Source organism: Sturnira hondurensis, unplaced genomic scaffold (assembly GCF_014824575.4).
Source record: "Sturnira hondurensis isolate 20B ecotype Veracruz unplaced genomic scaffold, ASM1482457v3 Scaffold0024385, whole genome shotgun sequence".
Lineage (NCBI taxonomy): Eukaryota > Metazoa > Chordata > Mammalia > Chiroptera > Phyllostomidae > Sturnira > Sturnira hondurensis.
Window position 1 is genome coordinate 922811 of NW_028097016.1, and position 18882 is coordinate 941692.

General features: G+C 37.5%; 1 protein-coding gene across 4 annotated transcripts in view; it reads left to right on the top strand.

Annotated features, from left to right (window-relative positions):
- Positions 1 to 18882, top strand: part of UVRAG (UV radiation resistance associated) — a 287802-nt gene that overhangs the window by 154589 nt on the left and 114331 nt on the right. For all 4 annotated transcript variants that reach the window (XM_037038443.1, XM_037038440.1, XM_037038441.1 and 1 more), the window contains 4 exons: positions 919 to 1003; positions 2637 to 2724; positions 3657 to 3717; positions 11286 to 11451. In XM_037038443.1, coding sequence (XP_036894338.1) covers positions 919 to 1003; positions 2637 to 2724; positions 3657 to 3717; positions 11286 to 11451 — 400 coding nt within the window. The remainder of the gene's footprint in view (positions 1 to 918; positions 1004 to 2636; positions 2725 to 3656; positions 3718 to 11285; positions 11452 to 18882) is intronic.

Sequence of the window (18882 nt, forward strand, 5' to 3'; positions counted from 1 at the left end):
AAGCTTGAAATAAGTACAAAAATCAGATCTATTAACACCAATATTAATCATTGCAGTGCTAAAGCAAACACTTAAAGGAAATTAAATGTCCTGTAATGGGATTAAGCTCTGGCGTATCAGAATGTGGAATATTCACATAACTCACATCCATGGAGTTGAACTTTATACAACCATTAAACATTCTAACTCAGACTGCCTGTCAACATGTGAAAACGCTTGTGACATAATGTGGAAAAACCAGAATATACATTTCTTGCACACTGTGATTGTAACTAAAACTACTTATACTTACGGATAATGTATATAAAAAAACTATTTGTATTTATGAACTATATTGTAGTAGTGAAATACAAGTAATTTTTCCTGCTCTGCTTTTTATGTTTTTAGTAATGTCACACTATAGTATTTTTGGTTGAACAGAAATTAACCCCTTTTTAAAAAAATGAACCTTATCTGTTCGAGCAGTTTTAGATTCACAGCAGAACTGGCCCCAATATGTGCAGAGCCTCCCCAGTGCAGCACCCCCACCGGAGATGCACATTTATTACAGTTGATGAGCCTTTGATGAATCATTATTGTCATGCAGAGTCCACAGCCAGTGTTTTAAAAAATGAAGTTGTTTGAATTACGAAATCTCACCAGGGTTCATTGGTCAGCAACCCAGAACTCTGTAAGCAGGGAATCTTAGACTCTTACTGTTCGACACCTGCTAGAGGCTGGACTTTTGTAAGAATTGAACCAACAGGTAAATTTATTCTAGGTAATCCCCCTGGAAGACCTCTGTACCCAAGCCAGTTTGCCTTTTGGCTCTTTATTTCCCTCGCATAGTCGGGGGACTGCACTGTGCCTGTTGGCCGTGGTTGAGCATCTCTCTCTGCACTGCTACATCAGCAACTGTCTTCTCCCGTCTCTCTCTAGGAAGTACATTTTCAGCTGAGCACCTTAAGCTTCAACTCCAGAAGGAATCCTTAAATGAGTTGAGGAAGGACTGTACTGCGAAAAGGTAAATGAAACTCAGAATAATTGTTGTGAGTGTCGAGTTTACTTTGAGGATAGGGCTTGGAAAACTAGGACTCCTTAAAAGTCGCTGTTACTAATTTCTGTTCCACACAGCTCAATGCCATGTTCATTTTTCAACAGATATTTATTGAGCACTTTCCATGTGTCATGCACCGTGCTAGACATAGTTCTCAGAGCTCCTGGTATATAGTGTAATCAGAGAGGAGAACACCGTTCTTCCAGTTTTCCAGGCCAAGCACCATGATGTGACGTTTCAATATTCTCTCGTCTTGCACATGTAGTGTAGTTTACCCTTTTTTCCATTGGTAAATCCTTTAGATTTACTCCTCTGTAGTGTTAGCTGCTTTGAATTACCGCAACAGCTCCTAGATTATCTCTGTGACTCATTCTCTCAATCTTTCCATTTTATCCTCCATGTTGCTATCAGATCTCTCCTCTTAAAACCCTATTGTTACTGTATTTTTTTCTCTTAAGAGTGCATGGTGTTGTTTTGCTTAACTTTCAAATAACCTTCAATAAACTGCCACTGTACAGCTGTAGCTAATTTCAGTTACTCGACAACATTCACTTAACAAACGCTAATGGCTTTTCTGCTTATTTTTTCCAGCATATGCTTAATTTCTTGCCTGCTCTCATTTTTGCTCATCCTTACTCATTTTTTAAAAGTTACAGGGAAGTCATTTCATCCTACATTTTCTTTCAAAAACCTTATCAAATGAGGATTCAAAAACATTAGACCTTAGAAAAGGACCTTGGATTTCGTCTAGTCTAACCCTCACTTTGCAGATAGGAAAGCAAGGCTCTGGGAGGTTTCTGTCTGTCCAGCCCACTAGGAAAGAGGAAGTGGACCCCTGAACATCTTCAGTGCCATTTGCATTACGTTACACAACTACCTTTATGTTCCGTTTTGACCTACAGCATCTCCTAAATTCTTTTTTTCCCCCTTAAAATTGTTAACACAGTTGAGCAGATAATTTGTTCTATAGGTATTTCATCTGTTGTTTGTGTCTCTTAAGTGGTTCAAGAAGTGCTGTGTCATCTCATGCCACACCTTTTTGCTTGTTTGCTCTTTTCTTTTGTTGTTTCTAACATGGCAGCAGGTTTTCCTGAAATAGTTACAACTGTAGTTGTAAGGAAAAAATAATGATACTTTTTTGAGGAACTACGGAATGGATTGTTCCTGAAATCAATGGCATCAGATTAAGTGAGGCATTGGTTAGCTTACTGATCTTTAAATCTTGTTTCCTCATTTGTAAAATGGATATAATAATATTAACCTAATAGTGTTGTTATAATAATTAATTAAAGCCATTTGTGAAGTTCCCAGATATAGTACACTGGTAGGTGCTCAGTCAACCATGATTTGCACCCTTTACATCTCTTATCCTGGTGCTGGGCCCACACACAATAGGCCTTAGCATGTGTCTAGTTAGCTTCATTGATAATATTTAGAGATAGGTCAGGACTTAGGTAAGATACTATTCTTGCCTCTACTTCTAAGTTTCTGTGGCCTGCTGCAGATCATGTGATCTCTTCTCCATGTCAGTTACACGGAAATAAACATTTGAAAGTATGTAAGCACATTTTTTAATTGAATTTTTTTCTCTTCTCATTAGAGAACTCTTTCTGAAGACTAATGCTCAGTTGACAATCCGCTGCAGGCAGTTACTATCTGAGCTTTCCTACATTTACCCCATTGATTTGGTAAGTTTCACATTTTCTGGGAAAAAAGTTTTGTTTTTTTAATGATTTTTATTCGAAATTTTGTCTCATGAAAAAACTCATTGTTCTCTAGTCTTAGTTTTATGCTCTGTCATGGTTTCATTTGGGAGCTAATATCTGCTTTAAAAGTAGATTTAGACTTAGTTGGTAGTAGATTCCACCATTTGAATTTTTATACCAGTTTGTTGGAGGGATCCACTCATTTTCATCTGAAAGATACCAGATTATTTTGGGTTTCTTTCGGATCTCTCCACTCAGCCACGTTATCAACTACGATCATTTCTGATGCATAAATGCTGATGTATGTGCTCTGCTTTAAACATATAACTGCTGATTAATTTATAATTATTAGTGTTCAGATATTGCTGTCAGGATGTTAAGTTTTTAAATCTAGTGTCTTTGAGTAAATGCAAAAAAGTATAACTTTAATAAAGCTGATTAGATTGTTCCTTAGAGAACCAGATGTGCTAAATTGGATGTTTTTTTTTAAATGAAGACACACATTTTTAGTTTTTAAAGACTAATTTTCTCAGAGGAAAGTTAATAGGATTTTAAGTTCCCCATAGAATCTTGTTAATTCTATTTTAGATTTTTTACTTATGGATATGAATTGGTCAAAGGATATTTTTATGATAAAAATTTTACATGGCTTGTTGCTTTGGTATGATATATTATAGAAATTTCAGGTATAGTATAGAAAATTATAGAAAAATTCAAGAAAATATAAATGTAGAGATAACAGTATAATGAGTCACCAAGGACTCATCATCCAGCTTCAACAACCATGGCAACATTTTACACCTGAGACAGTATTTTCTGTGAGTTACCAATGACCTGCTGAATTCTTTGACATTTGACTTATGTTTCTTTGCTTTACACATAGAGTTAATTTCATTTTTTGGTCATCTTCACAGAATGAACATAAGGATTATTTTGTATGTGGTGTCAAGTTGCCCAATTCTGAGGACTTCCAAGGTATTTTATTTCTTTTTACTTATGAAGATTTGGTGTCTATATGGGCATGTAGCAGGGAAAAAGAGAGATATCTTGAAATGTTGGCTGCCCAGCACTTTCCCTCGAAGGGAGTTTGGCCCCTCTGTCTCTCCTCGGTTGTAAGTATGTAGAGTCAGGTCCCCTGATTGGAGACTTAAAAGAATATTTGGTTTAAACATGGAAAAATTATCGAACTTCGTATTTGGAATTTAAAAGAAAATAGTTTTTAAAGGGGCTTTAAGAAAATTAGACAGGGGGTTCTTAAGGATACTAAGAACTCTGTCCTTCAGTTAGATTTTCAGGAAAAATATGTGTGTGGTTGGAAGCAGAACAACACCCATTAATCTATTCTGTTATGTAGAAAATCATATTTCCACTAATGAAAATTTAATTTTGCGACATTCCCTCTACAACAGATTAAACTTGTTGTTCTGGTATTTTTGTTCTCTTTTAATTAAAAAATTACATTAAAGATATTGTAGACTATGATTCATAGTAATTGCTAAGTTTAAAACATTTTAATTTTTCTAGTCTCTTTACCAGGATGCCAAAGAAAACAACTTTTTTTACTTGGCAATAAAGTTGTTGTTTTTTAATTTTTTTGCAAAGCCAGTTTTTTCCCCTTAGTCTAAACAAGGTTTTGAGGCCCATTAAATAGCTATATAGATTATTTTTGAAGCTAGCATGTTATCTATTTGGAAAGAAGTTATTCAAGAGTAGAGCGTTACCAATTTTCCAATTTTGATTGGGACTTTCTTCCAATTCCCTGTAAAGGAAATGTTATTTATAGTCCTTTAACATTTAAGACTGTTTACTACCTCTACTGGCCTGTACAAGTAGCTGGAACATGATAAAAAAAGAGCGATGAAACAGGAAAGGGAAAACCTGTATTCACTCCTGGTTCACTGTCTAAAAGCCATGCACTTTGGAGAAGGCCATCTACGCTTTGAGCTGACTTCCTAATTAGTAGTATGAACACATTAATTCATGTCCTATGCATTTTACATGACTGCTATGAAGATTTCATCTATAAAGCACGATGTTTTGTCTTATCTTTAATCCTCACAAAAACAAACCAAAGACACGCAGAAGGAAGGTGGTATAATCTCATTTTACAATGTGTAAATGAGCTATTTAGTAACTTGCCAGAGACCACGAAGCCGGGTAATGATCTAGCTGGGATTTGTCCGGTTTTCATTGTACAGTGTTCCTTCCCGTCTCTGTAAGTCATACAGATGTGCTTTAGTGTTGACTTTAGGTAAAGTTATGGTGTCTTAAAGCTCATGACACATCTGGTTCCTCATTCGTCTGTTTAACAAAGCTACTGAGTACCTTGAGCCCTGTGCCAGGTTCTAGGGATACAGAACATTCATTCATTGAAAAAAACATTAGTTGAGCCAAGCACTGTGCTGAGTTTTTGAGGCTATGATGATTGAAAAAACAAATATGTTCCCTCCTTTCATGGAGCATACACAGCCTATTGAGCCAATAGCTAATAAATAAATATTTAATAAGAGAATATGCGATCATAGACAATAGGGGAACCTACTTTAGATAAAGCAGAGAACTGTCTGAGGAGAAACATTTGAGAGAAAATTTGAAGGCTGCAAGGAAATAACCGTACCACAGTTGTGGGGGAGTTTTACTTAGAAGAGGGGACAGCAAGTAGAAAGGTCAGGATGGGGGAATGGGCTTGACGTATCTTTAGAAAACTCCCGGTGTTGGGGTCATGGGAGAAGAGCCCTGTATTTTGGGCAGTCATGTAATCTCTCAGAGCTTAATTTCTTCACCTGTAAAATGAGGTAATATCTACATCTCCAGTTCATTGTGATGATTGAATAAGATAACATTTGAAAATGCTTTTCATATAAAAGGCACTCATATAAATGTGATTGAAATTAGTTGCAAGAGAGAGGAAGGAAAGGAAGGAAACAAGGAGGGAGGGAAGGAGAGAAGGACAGAAAAGAGCAGACCAGGCCTGTGTGTCGGGGCACAGTGAGCGAGAGAAAGGGTTGTATCGGAGAGGGGGGAAGGTCAGCCAAGGCTGTGAGGCTGCTGTCGGAGCTTACATTTTATTCTCAGTCAAGTGGGAAGCTCCTGAAAGACTTCAAGACGGGATGATGTGAGCTGATTGAATGTTTTTAAAAGTTACTCTGGCTGCTAAATACAGAATGCTTTGATGGGAGACAGTGAGGGAAGCAAGGGTATCATCAGTCCCAGTGAACTGTCACCTCAATCCACTCTGGATGTTTCTTGGTTCTGGTTTTGTTTTCTTTGGAGTTGTTTGTTTCCTTGTTTTTTATACCTTTTATCAGCTACCTGTGCTTTGTGTATACCCAGCAAGCTGAATAAATTCTTCCTACTCTTTAAGAAGTAAGTTTAGCTTTTTAGAGCAGTTGCTGGAAAGTGAAATGGGAGATAAAATGAGATAAATGTTTACTTTTACTCTAGGCCCCATTCCCCATGTCTCCTAGGGACCAGAAATTTTAAGTAGCACCTAGGGTGGCACTGGACTTGAAAATGTTGCATCGGCATTTGGCAGGCCTTCCGCACACCAAGCTTGCCGAGTGCCCTGCATGTGTCACCTCCAGTGCCTGGGGTGCAGGGCCCACAGAGATGACTAGGACGTGGATCCTGCCCAGTGAGATTTCAGTCCCCGTGAGGCCGTCAAACCTGTAATCGAGCCAACACGAAATACTGATTGAATTCATACTCTGTGTCGGGCACTTGGACGTTTATACCAGGCACAGGGGTCTCAGAGAAGTAGCAGCAATCCGTTCTAGAAGGAGGGACTCAGGAAAGCCTTGCTAGCAAAGATGATGGTTGAGGTGTCTTAAAAATGAAGCATTAATTCCCTGTTGAAACAAGGAGGACATTTTTAGATTGGGTGAGTAGAAATATGATAACACCAAATATCATGCACAGTGCTATCTTGTTCATTAATTCTTCTGTGAGGCAAAGAATTACACTCCATTTTTTTTAAAGACAAGAAAATTGAGGCTCAGCGAAATCAGTTCATTTTTCCAAAGATTCATACCGACCAGTGTCCGAACTCAAATCGTCCCTGGTCAGCCTGACGTGAAGGTCCGTGTTATTCCTGTCACGAGGCAGTTTTCCCCTTGTTTGCGCCATCACCTCTTCTGGACTCCTGACAGCTGTGCAGTGTTCTCTAGCAGATGCGCTCTGGGTGCGACTCTAGGGAAGGAATTCCGAACCCGTTATTCTGTGGCATTAATGAGACCATGCTGGGATATACGTTATACTGCATTGGTTAATAATACTGTTTGGGACACTTCTCCATAGTAGCCCAGAATTTACTGCGCTCTTCTCAATGGGTGAGTTACTGTAAGAGTATGTCAGAGAGACCTGGACACAACGAGAATAAGTTGTCTGATGAAGGGTATTCATTTGAGTTCCTTTGACAGAGACATTTCTTGAAAAAAAATGTTTGTGTGTGTTTTTAAGTAATCCATAACACCAGAGCCTTTTGTGTTAATGAGACCCAGATTTCCTTCTGTGTCTGTATCCCTTTATGCAGGCATAATTTCTTGGAAAGGAGAGTCCATATGTCAAACAGTGTCTCACTGAGAACATGGAATGATTCCATAGATGCTGTGGCAGTGATTAGAGTCTTAAATATTTTATCCTGTCTGGATCAGTGGGTGCTTGGTTCCTTAACAGATCAGCTGCCTCAGGGATTGGGAAGGCAGGATGGTAAGAGCTTTTAGATCACTTATTGTACTTGGATGCATTTGAATATTAATAGTTTGTCCAGCATATAAGTCAAAGGAACATTTGAATTCATTTATAACACTGTCATGGAGATTGTGTGTTTGTGGAATTTATTATTGAAAAAGTTACACAAAACCTGCATCACTGAGTACCAACATTTAAAAAACAAGTCAGACATATCATAAGGAAACTGCAGATTTTTTGTTTTGTTTGAAGCTACTTAAAACATTGTTTTCATCAGGGTTTTGTTGTTTTTTTTTTAACACACCTGAGTCTTAACAATTTATTTCTGTTCCTCTCTGAAACCTTTCACTCTGCCTCCAACTTCTCACCAACGAAACCCTCACCTGTGACCTTTCTAACCCCAGAACACAAACTTCTGCTCTGCATTAGGTGTTGGGGACGTCATTAATGCTTACTGGAAAAGTACACCCCAGAGAGCCGGGTTTTGGCTTTGGCAGGTAAAAAGTGTTTTAGATCTTGGAATGCTGGAAACCTTAAACCTTTTGGTTTTTCAGCTAGAGTGATTGGCAACAGAATGTGACATCTGAGGTTTTGTGGCCAGCAATAGCCATAATTAACCACATGAGCTCACATTTTCCCACTGGAGGTTCAGTGGTCTTGGGGTGGTGAAAGTGACTTCCCTACCAGGAGGTGGTTTTCCTTTTGAGGATATTGGAATACCCTTGGGTCCCGTAATGCCTCACCCGTGGTCCCTTTAAAATGTTTTTTAATATAAAGCTTCAATATTGGAAATCCAACACCACAGTGTTTAACAGCGAGGCTGTGAGTGAGCACTTCGGCCTGGAAGGGGAAACAACCTGGGGTTTTAATAGGTGGAACCAGGGTTCTTGTGGTGGAAAGATGATGAGTGTAAATAACTGGAATCAGAGCTGATTTCCAATGTTATCCAGTTTCCAGTTTTTGCCATTTCTTTTTGGTTTTTGATTTACATGTATAGGCTTCTCAGAGATACCTTTTCTCATTAAATATAAGCAAAATTGTTTTGAGCATTGAAAAGAGGTGATGTTATAGGGCCGGTTTTTGTTCTTTTAGGAGATAGGTGGACGTAGGCTCAAAATATGCAAATGTAGTTCTCTAGTATTACCCTTTTAGTAATATGGAAAAATGTAGGTGCTTGAGTGTTTAGCATTGGACAGATTTTTAAAAAAACATTTATAGTTTGCATTTGACCTATTTGGGAGACTACTTAAGAGGCCTCCTCTTGCTTCTGTCAGGTCATATGGGAAAGGAAAAGCTGAGTGTGAAGCACATACAGGAAAGTCCGAACCTAGAGTATTATTATCATTCATTACCGTCAGTCCTCTTTATCTCCTTTCCCTTCTAAAGAAGGTTCTTTTTTTTTTAAAAGATTTTATTTATTTATCTTTAGAGGGGAAGGGAAGGAGAGAAGGAGAGAAATATCAATGTATGGTTGCCTCTCGTGAGTCCCCTGCTGGGAACTGGCCTGCAACCTAGGCATGTGCCCTGACTGGGAATCGAACTGCGATTGTGTGGTTCACAGGCCTGCGCTCAATCCACTGAGCTACACCAGCCAGGGCGCTACAGAAGGTTCTTAAAGACCAAGTCCTTAGAGTATTTTAAATTTGATAAGTCTTCCTCTTTACAGAAAGTAGGAGGCAAGATTCAGCGACCTCAAAATACCTATCCAGCTGTGACTCCAGGGATAGGTATTTTGGGGGCCAGGGTGTAGACACAATTCTATCTCCTGCTCCATCACTCATGGTTTTTACCTGGATGGCTTTGACCAAGTCACTTTTATTACCCAGGTCTCTCTCTCTCTCTCTCTCTTTTTATTTTGTCTCTAAATGGATAGCATTAGACTCTGATTTTTAAGGCTTCTCCTAGTTCTAATATTATATGATCATTAAATTGTAACATGATGAATTTACAGTGTAATGTAATTTTAGTCTCAAGGTGGTGTGATAGACAGATTTCAATAGAAATAAAGTGTTGTAGTATTGAAGGTACTTGGGACTGGAGCAAGAGGACAGGGTCTCTAAGAATAGGATTCAAAGGTAGTTGTATTCCAGTCAGTTAGGGCATGACTCAGTACTGTCATTTGAAATGAGTGCTGTTTGATTTTTTCATCAGTTTGATTTGAGAGAACATCAGACATTAGTTGAGAAGCTCGTTCTCTGCCTGGCACTATACAAGTCACTGAGGCCTACAGAATGTGTTCTTTGACATTACTAGAAAAGAGTGAAGAAACTAAGGTAGCGTGTGTGTGTCGTACACTTGGTATGTTCTCGGCTTCCAAAAAAGAAAATTCTCTATTCCACAGTGAAGTTCTCGGACAGTGTGGTGGAATGCCTGAAGGTCAGAGGCAGTGCCAGGCCAGGCAGTGTACTCGATGGGTTACTTAGACAGGTGTCTTAACTTCTTTGCATCTTAGTTTCCTTGTTTGTAAAATGAATGAAATAGCATATAAAAGGTGCCTAGTTTAGTCATAGGTGCCCAGTTTAGTAATGAATGAAGGACTGTCGTAAATGAAGAACTGTGGTCAATTCCTGGTGGAAGAAAAATAGATAATGGAATGACCTGTTTCTATAATGTGATCAGAGAGAAGTGGAGATTCTGCTATGGTAGTAGTCCCGGGTGGAGAGTTCGCTGAGAACTAGGTGGCTCTAATGGCATCCCTACCATAGGAAGGTAAAGTTAGATAACTAACTATAAATGCGAAAGAAGAATGTGAAAAACATTACTAGTAGTTAAAGTTCAAGGTACCTCTAGAAATCAAGAAATACAAGCCAAGGTCATCACAATCATTTCAGCCTTTCTTTAGTTACGGGTGCTCCTGATGAGGCAGTAAACCTTGTAGTGTATGTGCACGTATGTGTGTGTTTGTGCATGACCGTTTAAAGTATTTTAGGAACATTGTATACCAAACAGTTACTTTTTCCTTCCTCCTGGTCAAGCTTAAATCTTTTTAAATATTACTTTTAGTTTTGCATACCTAAATGATTATATTTATCACTAGGTAGGCGGTAGCAGAAATCTGGATGGTGAGTTAAAAATGTAATTTTCCATGGCTTCTTAAAAAAAAAAACAGTTGCTTACATTTGACCATAAGATACATACATTTCTTTTTTTTGACAGTTGCTTCCACCTAAATTGCATAAGCAGGATATATTAACTGCAGTTTTTTACTTTTTTGGTTTCACTGTTTAAAATGGTTTTCCTCCTTATTGTGTTTCAAACTTCACAAACTTATCTGTGCAGCACTATCTTTGTTAATATTGAGACCATACACCATGAAGGATTGTGTTATTTTACTTCACTTTAGAATTAATAATGCTGTGCAGTGGTGTAGCCGTACAACTGGATTGCGCATAAGTTGGTAATGAATATATGTGCAGTGCGTATGTATTGTGTTATGTTTAAACCTCTGTGACTAATTTTCACATTATATAATAAACTCAAGTATTATTTCTGCCTTTAAAAATGCTGGAAAAGAAAGTAATGGATATTTGAGTGTACTAAGAATTCTTTAGCTATATATAAGATGTTAATCTCACCACATTAATTACTGGGAAATAGTTTTAAATGTAGTGGATGAAATTTTAAGTCTATTAATGTGTTTAGATTTATATAAAATTCATATAATTGAAGTAAGTTTATAATGTAAATATATAATTGAGTTTAAAATTATAAATGTAAACTATGTGATTTAGATAAGATTAATATTTTATTTACCAGTTATTTCTTAACAAAATCTCCTCTGAAATTGATTTATTATGATCTCATAGCTACATTTGTAAGGTAAATAGTTGCTTTCTTCTGCTTTTAATTTACAGCCAAAGATGATGGAAGCATCGCTGTTGCCCTTGGTTACACTGCACATTTGGTCTCCATGATCTCCTTTTTCCTGCAAGTGCCCCTCAGATACCCTGTCATTCATAAGGGTTCTAGGTCAACAATCAAAGACAATATCAATGACAAGCTGACAGAAAAGGAGAGAGAGTAAGTATGCTTTTAAAATATACTTTTGGCATCAGCTACTATGAAACATGGAATAGGTTAAAAATATAAAATGTGACCTAGAGTGTGGAAATTTCTCTATACTTTTTAAAAATTCTTTGTAAAGCTCTGTTTCTTTTAAATAGAATGTAGTCATTTGTTTAGATAATAATGGACCAACACCTGTGCTTGTTAAAATTGCTAATGATTGCAAAATTGACTCATTTAAATTAATTTGTTCTTGTGAGGATAAGTATAGTAACTCTGCAAATATTCATGTAGTACCTGTTTCCTGTTAGTCAGCGAGTGAAAGAAGTAGAAGATTTCTCAAAAAGACACCCAGGAGAAGGAGAAGAGACTTAACAAGAGATTGTATATATCTGAATAATGGGTTAGTGAACTGAAAGGTAGGTCAATAGACTATATCCTGACCAAAGCATAAAAAAGCAAAAGAGATGAATTGTATAGAAAAGTGCCAGATGCGTAAGATACAACCAAAAGGACTAATACACAAGACAAATCATTAGAGTCACAGAAAGGAGAAGAGCACATAGGGTAAACACAGCATTTTAAGAGTTAATGACAGAATTTTTCAAATTGATTAAAAACCTCAAACTACAGATTCAAGGAGCATGAAATACAATAGAAAACAAGTATGAAGCCAAAATACTAAGGGAAATTATTGTGAAATAGCTGCACACCAAATACAAAGCGAGAATATTTAAAGTCCTTAGAGGAAAAAGACAGATATGCCATCTAAAGGCAATAGACTAAAAGCTAATTTCTCAATAGAAACATTGGGAGCCAGAAGGTAATGCAGTGACATTGTAAAAGTACCATAGAACAGTATTGCCAATTTAGTATTTCCTATTCACTGAATAGGTCCTGCAAAATAAAAGCATTTCAGACTGTCAGACTGAGGAAAATGCACACCAGCAGATCAATACTGAGGAAGAGATCTAAAGGCAGAATAAAAATAATCTTGCACAGAAATTTGAAATGCAAGAAGAAACAAAGAGTATATCTGAATTAATTTTGACTAAAACAAATAGTAATGACTTGTTAAATATAATATACATACACATGCAATGTATTCAGAATTGTAATGTATAACTAACAAAAAAGTGTGGAAGTGGAAATAGAGTTAAAGATTATATCATTATCTCAAAGGTGGTAAAATCCTAATTTATATTAGACTCTAATAGATCAAGAATACGTGTTATTATCTCATAACCACTGAAAGTTGTTTTGTCCAAGCAAAACAATATTAATAGAGGAGATCAATGGAAAAGTATTTAAGTACTTGATTAATCCAAATGAAGGCAAGAAAAGAAAGGAAAATGAATATTAATTTCAAACCAAAAACAAATAGTAAATTTGTAGATATGAACCCAAACTTATCCTATAATTACATTAAGTGTAAATATTAATAATAAATATTGTCAGGCTGAATAAAAATAAATTTAATCTGCTTTTAAGAGATACCTCAAATATAAGGACACAGCAATACTGAAAATAAAAGAGTGACTAAAGACATATTATACAAATATTATCCAAATGAGAGCTAGTAGAACTACACTAAATCAGATAAAGAGAAACTTAAGGCAATTTAAATAAAGTGGGACATTTTATGATAATACAGTCAGTTCTAAATACATATATACCTAAAACTATAATTTCAAATGGATAGACCAAAGTTAACAGAACTATAAGAAATCCATGGTCATAGCAGAGGAGTTTTTCTTTTGTTAAACTAGAATTAACTACTAGAAAGTAGAAAAACAAAAAATAAAATCCCAGAATCTAAAAGACCTGAACAGTACAATTAATAAACTTGATCTAAGTTATAGATAAAGAATATTGCACCAAAGCTACAGGATGTATATTCTTTTCAGGTACACATACAACATTTACTAAAATGGGTTATACTGGGCCTGAACAAATTTCAAAAAGATTAAAATAATTCACTTTATGTTTACTGACCACAGTGGAATTTACCAAAAATCAATAATGAAATCCCCAAATATATGGATGGTAAATGGTATCAAAGGAGAAATTATAAAGGCAGTTTGAAATTATTTTGAATTAAACGATAACAAGAATATAGCATATGAAACCTTATACAGTGCAGCCAAATCTGTGCTCAGGGGTCATTTATACCCTCAAATGCATATGTTAAGAAAAAAGATTTTAAAATTAATCATCTAAGTTTCCTTCTGAAACAGCTAGAAAAAGAAAAGTTAGTTAACCTCCAGGAAAGTAGAATGAAGGAAATCATAAAAGCAGAAATTAAACACATAGTTATATGTTGGAAAAAATAATATAGGCAAAAGTTCTATTCTGAAATGACTAGAACTTGATAAGCCTTTAGAAAAACTATTTAGAAAGAGAAGAGAGGCGAGATAGCTAATGTAAGTGAAGAAAAAAAGATATTACAGATATACAGACATTGAAAGATAAGGTCTTATGATCAACTTTATATAAATAAGTTTGAAATTTGAATGAGATGGATAAATTTCTAGAAAAACCCAACTTGCCCAAACTGAAGTGCGCATGATCGGAGTCCAGAAAACCTTACTTACACTCGGCTAAAGGGGAGCAATACAGAATATTCAAGGTAAGCTCTTCTCAGCCCTGGCTGCACGTCGCTGTCATCTGGGAGTTTTGAAAATGAGCGCCCGACTGTGAGATTCTTGGCCTCTCCCTCAGAAATTCTAATTTAATTGACGGGGTCCAAGTAAGAGTTATGTAACTTTTTTAAAGTTCCTGGAAGTGACTCTTATGTGCAGTAGGGTTGAGATCCACTGTTGTAGATTAAGAGATTGTCATGTTCGTGGGCGTGAAGAAATGGGTGTCCCCCAGTATATTTAAGAAACTGCAAGAGGAAGGGCAGAGGAGGCAGGCCCCAGGGGGACGATTTGGTAGTGTCTGTGGTGAGCCGATGACTCAGCGTGGCAGTGGGAGGTGGGGGAGCACATTATGGTAAAAACCAGTGCCCTTTAAAGATACTGATTGGTCAGTTTAGAGCCCAGGTATTCTTTTTAATTTTAAAAATATTTAGAGAGAGCCTGAAATGCATGTGTTTGACAGAAGGCGACATGGGTACTTTTTTCTCTTTAAAAAATTGAGGTTAAATTCACATAAAATTGATTTTTTAGTGTACAGTTCAGTGGCACTTAGTATATTCACAGCCATAGGCAACCATCAACCTACTAGTCCCAAGACACTTCGTCGCCCCCACAGAAAACCTGCCCCCATTAAACAGCGGCCGCCGGTCTCCTCACCCGGCACCTCGTCTCCTCGGCTCCTCGCCCCGGCAGCCGTGGTCTACTTGTCATCACTATGGCTTTACTAATTCTGGATATTTCGTACATTATGTGACCTTTTGGTTAAGGTTTCTTTCACTTAATCTAATATTTTCAAGGTGTATCCACATCATAGCCTAATTAGTACTTTATTAACTTTTATGGCTGAATAATACTCCATTGAATGTACATAGCACATTTTGTTTAAACATTCATCGGTTGATGGACATTGGGATTATGTCCACCTTTTGGCTAGTGAACAGTGCTGGTCTAAACATTCAGTTAGAAGTATTTGTTCGGACATCCGTTTTCAGCCGTTTTGTGTGTGTACCTTAGAGTGGAACCGCTGGGTCCTGTGGTGATTCTGTGTTTAACTTTCTGAGGAGCCACGAAAGTTTCCCACAGCAGCTGCACCAGTTTACATCCCCTGGTGTGAGGTGGTGTATCATTGTGCTTATGACTTGTATTTCCTTAACGACCAATGAATGTTGAGCGCTTTTTCATGCACTCACTGGCCATTTGTACATCTTCTTTGGAGATATGTCTATTCAAATCCTTTGCCCATTTTTTAATTGGGTTGTTCATCTTTTTTGTTGTTGAGTTATAAGTAAGCATTATGTATACATTAGTATGCATTCTGTATACTAGGCCCTTATCAGATACATCATTTGCAAACACTTTCTCCCATTTTCTGGGTTGTTACAGTGTAAGACCTAAAATTAAGGTCAACATTATCTGCTGCCTTGATTAGCTGGCGAAACCAGAGGGCTTTGAGTAGTGCCGCCCCACTCTGCTCCCGTGGACAAGTTCCCTTATTCAGACAACCTTCCCTGCCCACCAATAAGCAGGTGCAGTTCCTGCTGATTCCCGAGTTGTGAATTTCAGTTCCTTGTGGTCTAGGAAATTATGGGGACAAACCAATCACGTTCTCCCACAGGAGCCAGCCATCACCACATCCTTTTGGCACTACAAAACCTGCCTCTCACAGCCCCTGGTTGTTCACTAACGTTGACCTTAAATAAATAGTCAGATACTTCTCCAGCTAAGTGGATTTATTCGAGTACAACAAAGAACCGCAATTTAGGGCACATGGTGTAATGTTGAGCCCCGTGCAAGTGCAGAGAACAAAGGAGAGGAACTCTGTTTAATGGGCCTGGGAGTGGCTGTTGTAAATGCCGAATCCCTTGGAAGAAGTTGGAAGGTTGAAGTATAGAGATTTTTTTCATTGGCTCAGTTAGGGCAGTTTCCCCCGAGTTGAGCTGTTACTGGACGAGGAGGACCTTTTCTTCCTCCTGCTGAGGCGGCCATGTAGTATCACCCCCTGTCGGAGGTGCGAGGAGCTTCTGCTCCTGTTGGGGCAGCAGTGTGTGTCGAATGACACATGCATGAGAGTTCTCTCTCGTAGCCTTCCAACTCCATTCTAAATGAAGTTTCTGTTTATTAATTTTCATGTTTTGTTCCCCTTCGTAACCCCCATGTGACCCTGTATGGCATGTGGTGTCCACCTCCCCTGGGCTGAGAGTATCTGTGACTGATAAAGTGCTCTCAATTTCACCTGTCCTGTGTCAGATACCCAGTGTTCAGCCATCCCCCATAACCCTGGCCGTAATCCCTCTCTTGTCAATGAGATAGATAAGATGCAATTAAAAGAGTTGTCTCTTTGTAGTGGCCTTTGATGCACAGAAGTTTTAAATTTTGACTAGGTGTATTCTATCTCTTTTAAGTACATTTGATTTCATATTTAAATCCATTGTCAAATCCAAGGTCATGAAAGAGTTATCCCAATTCCCATGTATAATATGAATTAGTACTACCCATGTATAATGCACATCCTTATTTTTCCCTCAAAAGTTTGGGCAAAACAGTGCACATTACACATGGCAAAATACAGTATTTATACTTACTATAACTATTGGTGTGAAAGGACTTATGCCATTTTGCTATTTGTTTTTCATATTTAGTACACCTTTTTTTGTATGAGATGTTTTCTGCTCTGCTTCTTCATTTCCTTTACTGACTTTTTTCTTGATTTTTTTTGTAGTGTACCATTTTGATTACCTTATCATTTTCAGTATATTTTTAAGATATTTTCTTATTGGTTACTCCAGAAATTATATTTAACATCCTATATTCATGACAATCTAGTTTGAATTGATACCAGCGTAGCTCCAATAGCATACACAGACTGCTCCTCTCCGCCTGTCCTCCCATCTTTATGTGGCTGTTATTGTGACAAACTATATCTTTATACATTATAGGCCCATAGTACTCTGTGTAGTTACTTTTATTGGAGATCTTTGTTTCTTTGTACAACTTTGTTATTGTGACAAATTATATCTTTATACAATGCATTATGAGCCTGTAGTACTCTATGTAGTTACTTTTATTGGAGATCATTATTTCTTTGTATACTTTTGTGTAACTGTGTCATTTTTCCTTTTCATTTCATTTCAACCTTGAGGCCTTAGCCTTCAGTGCTTGCTTGCAGCTAGACTAGCTGTCAACCAGCGAGGAAAGCCTAGGGTCTTCTCAGGTCTTTTCTGAGCATGTATCATGTTCTGTGCATATGAGTAACTTCTGTATCCCTCAGTATATACGGGCACTTGTGAATGTACTAATTTCTCAAAGAAACTGTCCCCAGCTTTTCTGCCCAGGCTTTAGATAGCCTGTTGTAGTTCTCCACTTTACAACAGGGCTGCTGGTTGGTTGGTTGCTGCGCTTCTTGAATAGTGTTCTGCTTTCGCCTCTGAGCAGTTCTGACCAGGCAAAACAAAGGCCGCCACCGCGCACTGGTTCTCCAGGTGGCCCCCAGACAAGTCAGAACAGACAGACACATTTTTTTAAAATAAGAAAGAACAGGGATCAGGGCCCCTTGTAGGCTGCTGTCTTCAAGACTATTGCAGGCTCAAGAGGGGTCGGCAGCAAGATAAGTAAAAATGCTCCAAAACGTTCCTCCAGATTTTGAGTTTCCTTCTTCTTGATTCAGTGAGTTCACCTGGTTGTTGTCAGCCTTTGACAGCCTACTTTCCAGAGTTTTGGCAAAGTTGATACTGACCATTTTTGCTTGATTTTTTAAAAAAATATTATCTCTGGAAGGACAAGTCCTTACATCTACCTAGTCCCTCATTTTCACTGACGTCATTCCATTTGTTTGTTTAATGATGAAAAACTTTACTTCTGAGGGATAAAGGAAACTCTAGGTGATTTTGTAAGAGAGCACCATGACCAGACACGTCTCTGACAAAGAGCACCTGTGCGCGTGTGAAGAGCACTCACCCCTGCCAACCTTCCTCAGGCTCCGCGTTAATAGAATTATCGCTCCAGGTTTTAATCACACTTTTGCATGATGATCTGACTTAAAATATTAGCTATATAGGAAAATCCCTTTGGGAGTGTGAAGGAAGGGAGTCCCTCAAGGTGATAAATAATAAATACTCTTTCTTCTGCCTTCTTTCATTTGTGAAGGAGCAGCTTCTCCTGTGCACAGCTCCAAGCAGTGTGCCCAGAATGAGGAGCAGTGACGATTTGTTTATTGATTGATTGATTTTCCTAAGCACTCTGGGAAGGCCAGCTAGGTTTAGGTGATTATGTTACCCGTTTTTCTTTGGCAGCCAGTAGAACCACAAGAATTGCATTTTTGTGAAATAATTTTATATTCTACTTCTGTCTTCCCTCTTCTACAGAAACACATGTATTTTATTGATTCTCTTATACATATTTTGACATTTTAATATTGCTAAAAATGAAATGCAGCTTACAATTAATGGCAAGTCATGATATGATTGATGGCATTTATCTTACTGGTGCGTAAGTTTAATGATGCATTTCACAATTGACGTTGCTTTGATGTTATGAACTATCCATTTTTGGCTGGTTTTATGCATTTTAGTAAAACTTCAAAGCCTTTTTGGAACAACATAGATGTATACATAAATATATAAATAAAAATACATTTATTGATTATGCTCGTTGATTGAATCAACCTTGTTTTTAGCCTGGATCACTGAAAGAGCTTAGACATGGTTTCTTTTTCTCCTGAGTGTGTCAGTTTTGATGTAAACCTTTCCAGGTTGTTATGTGGAGTCAGGTCTTCATGGGAGACAGAAAATAGGAATTGAATGACTCACTG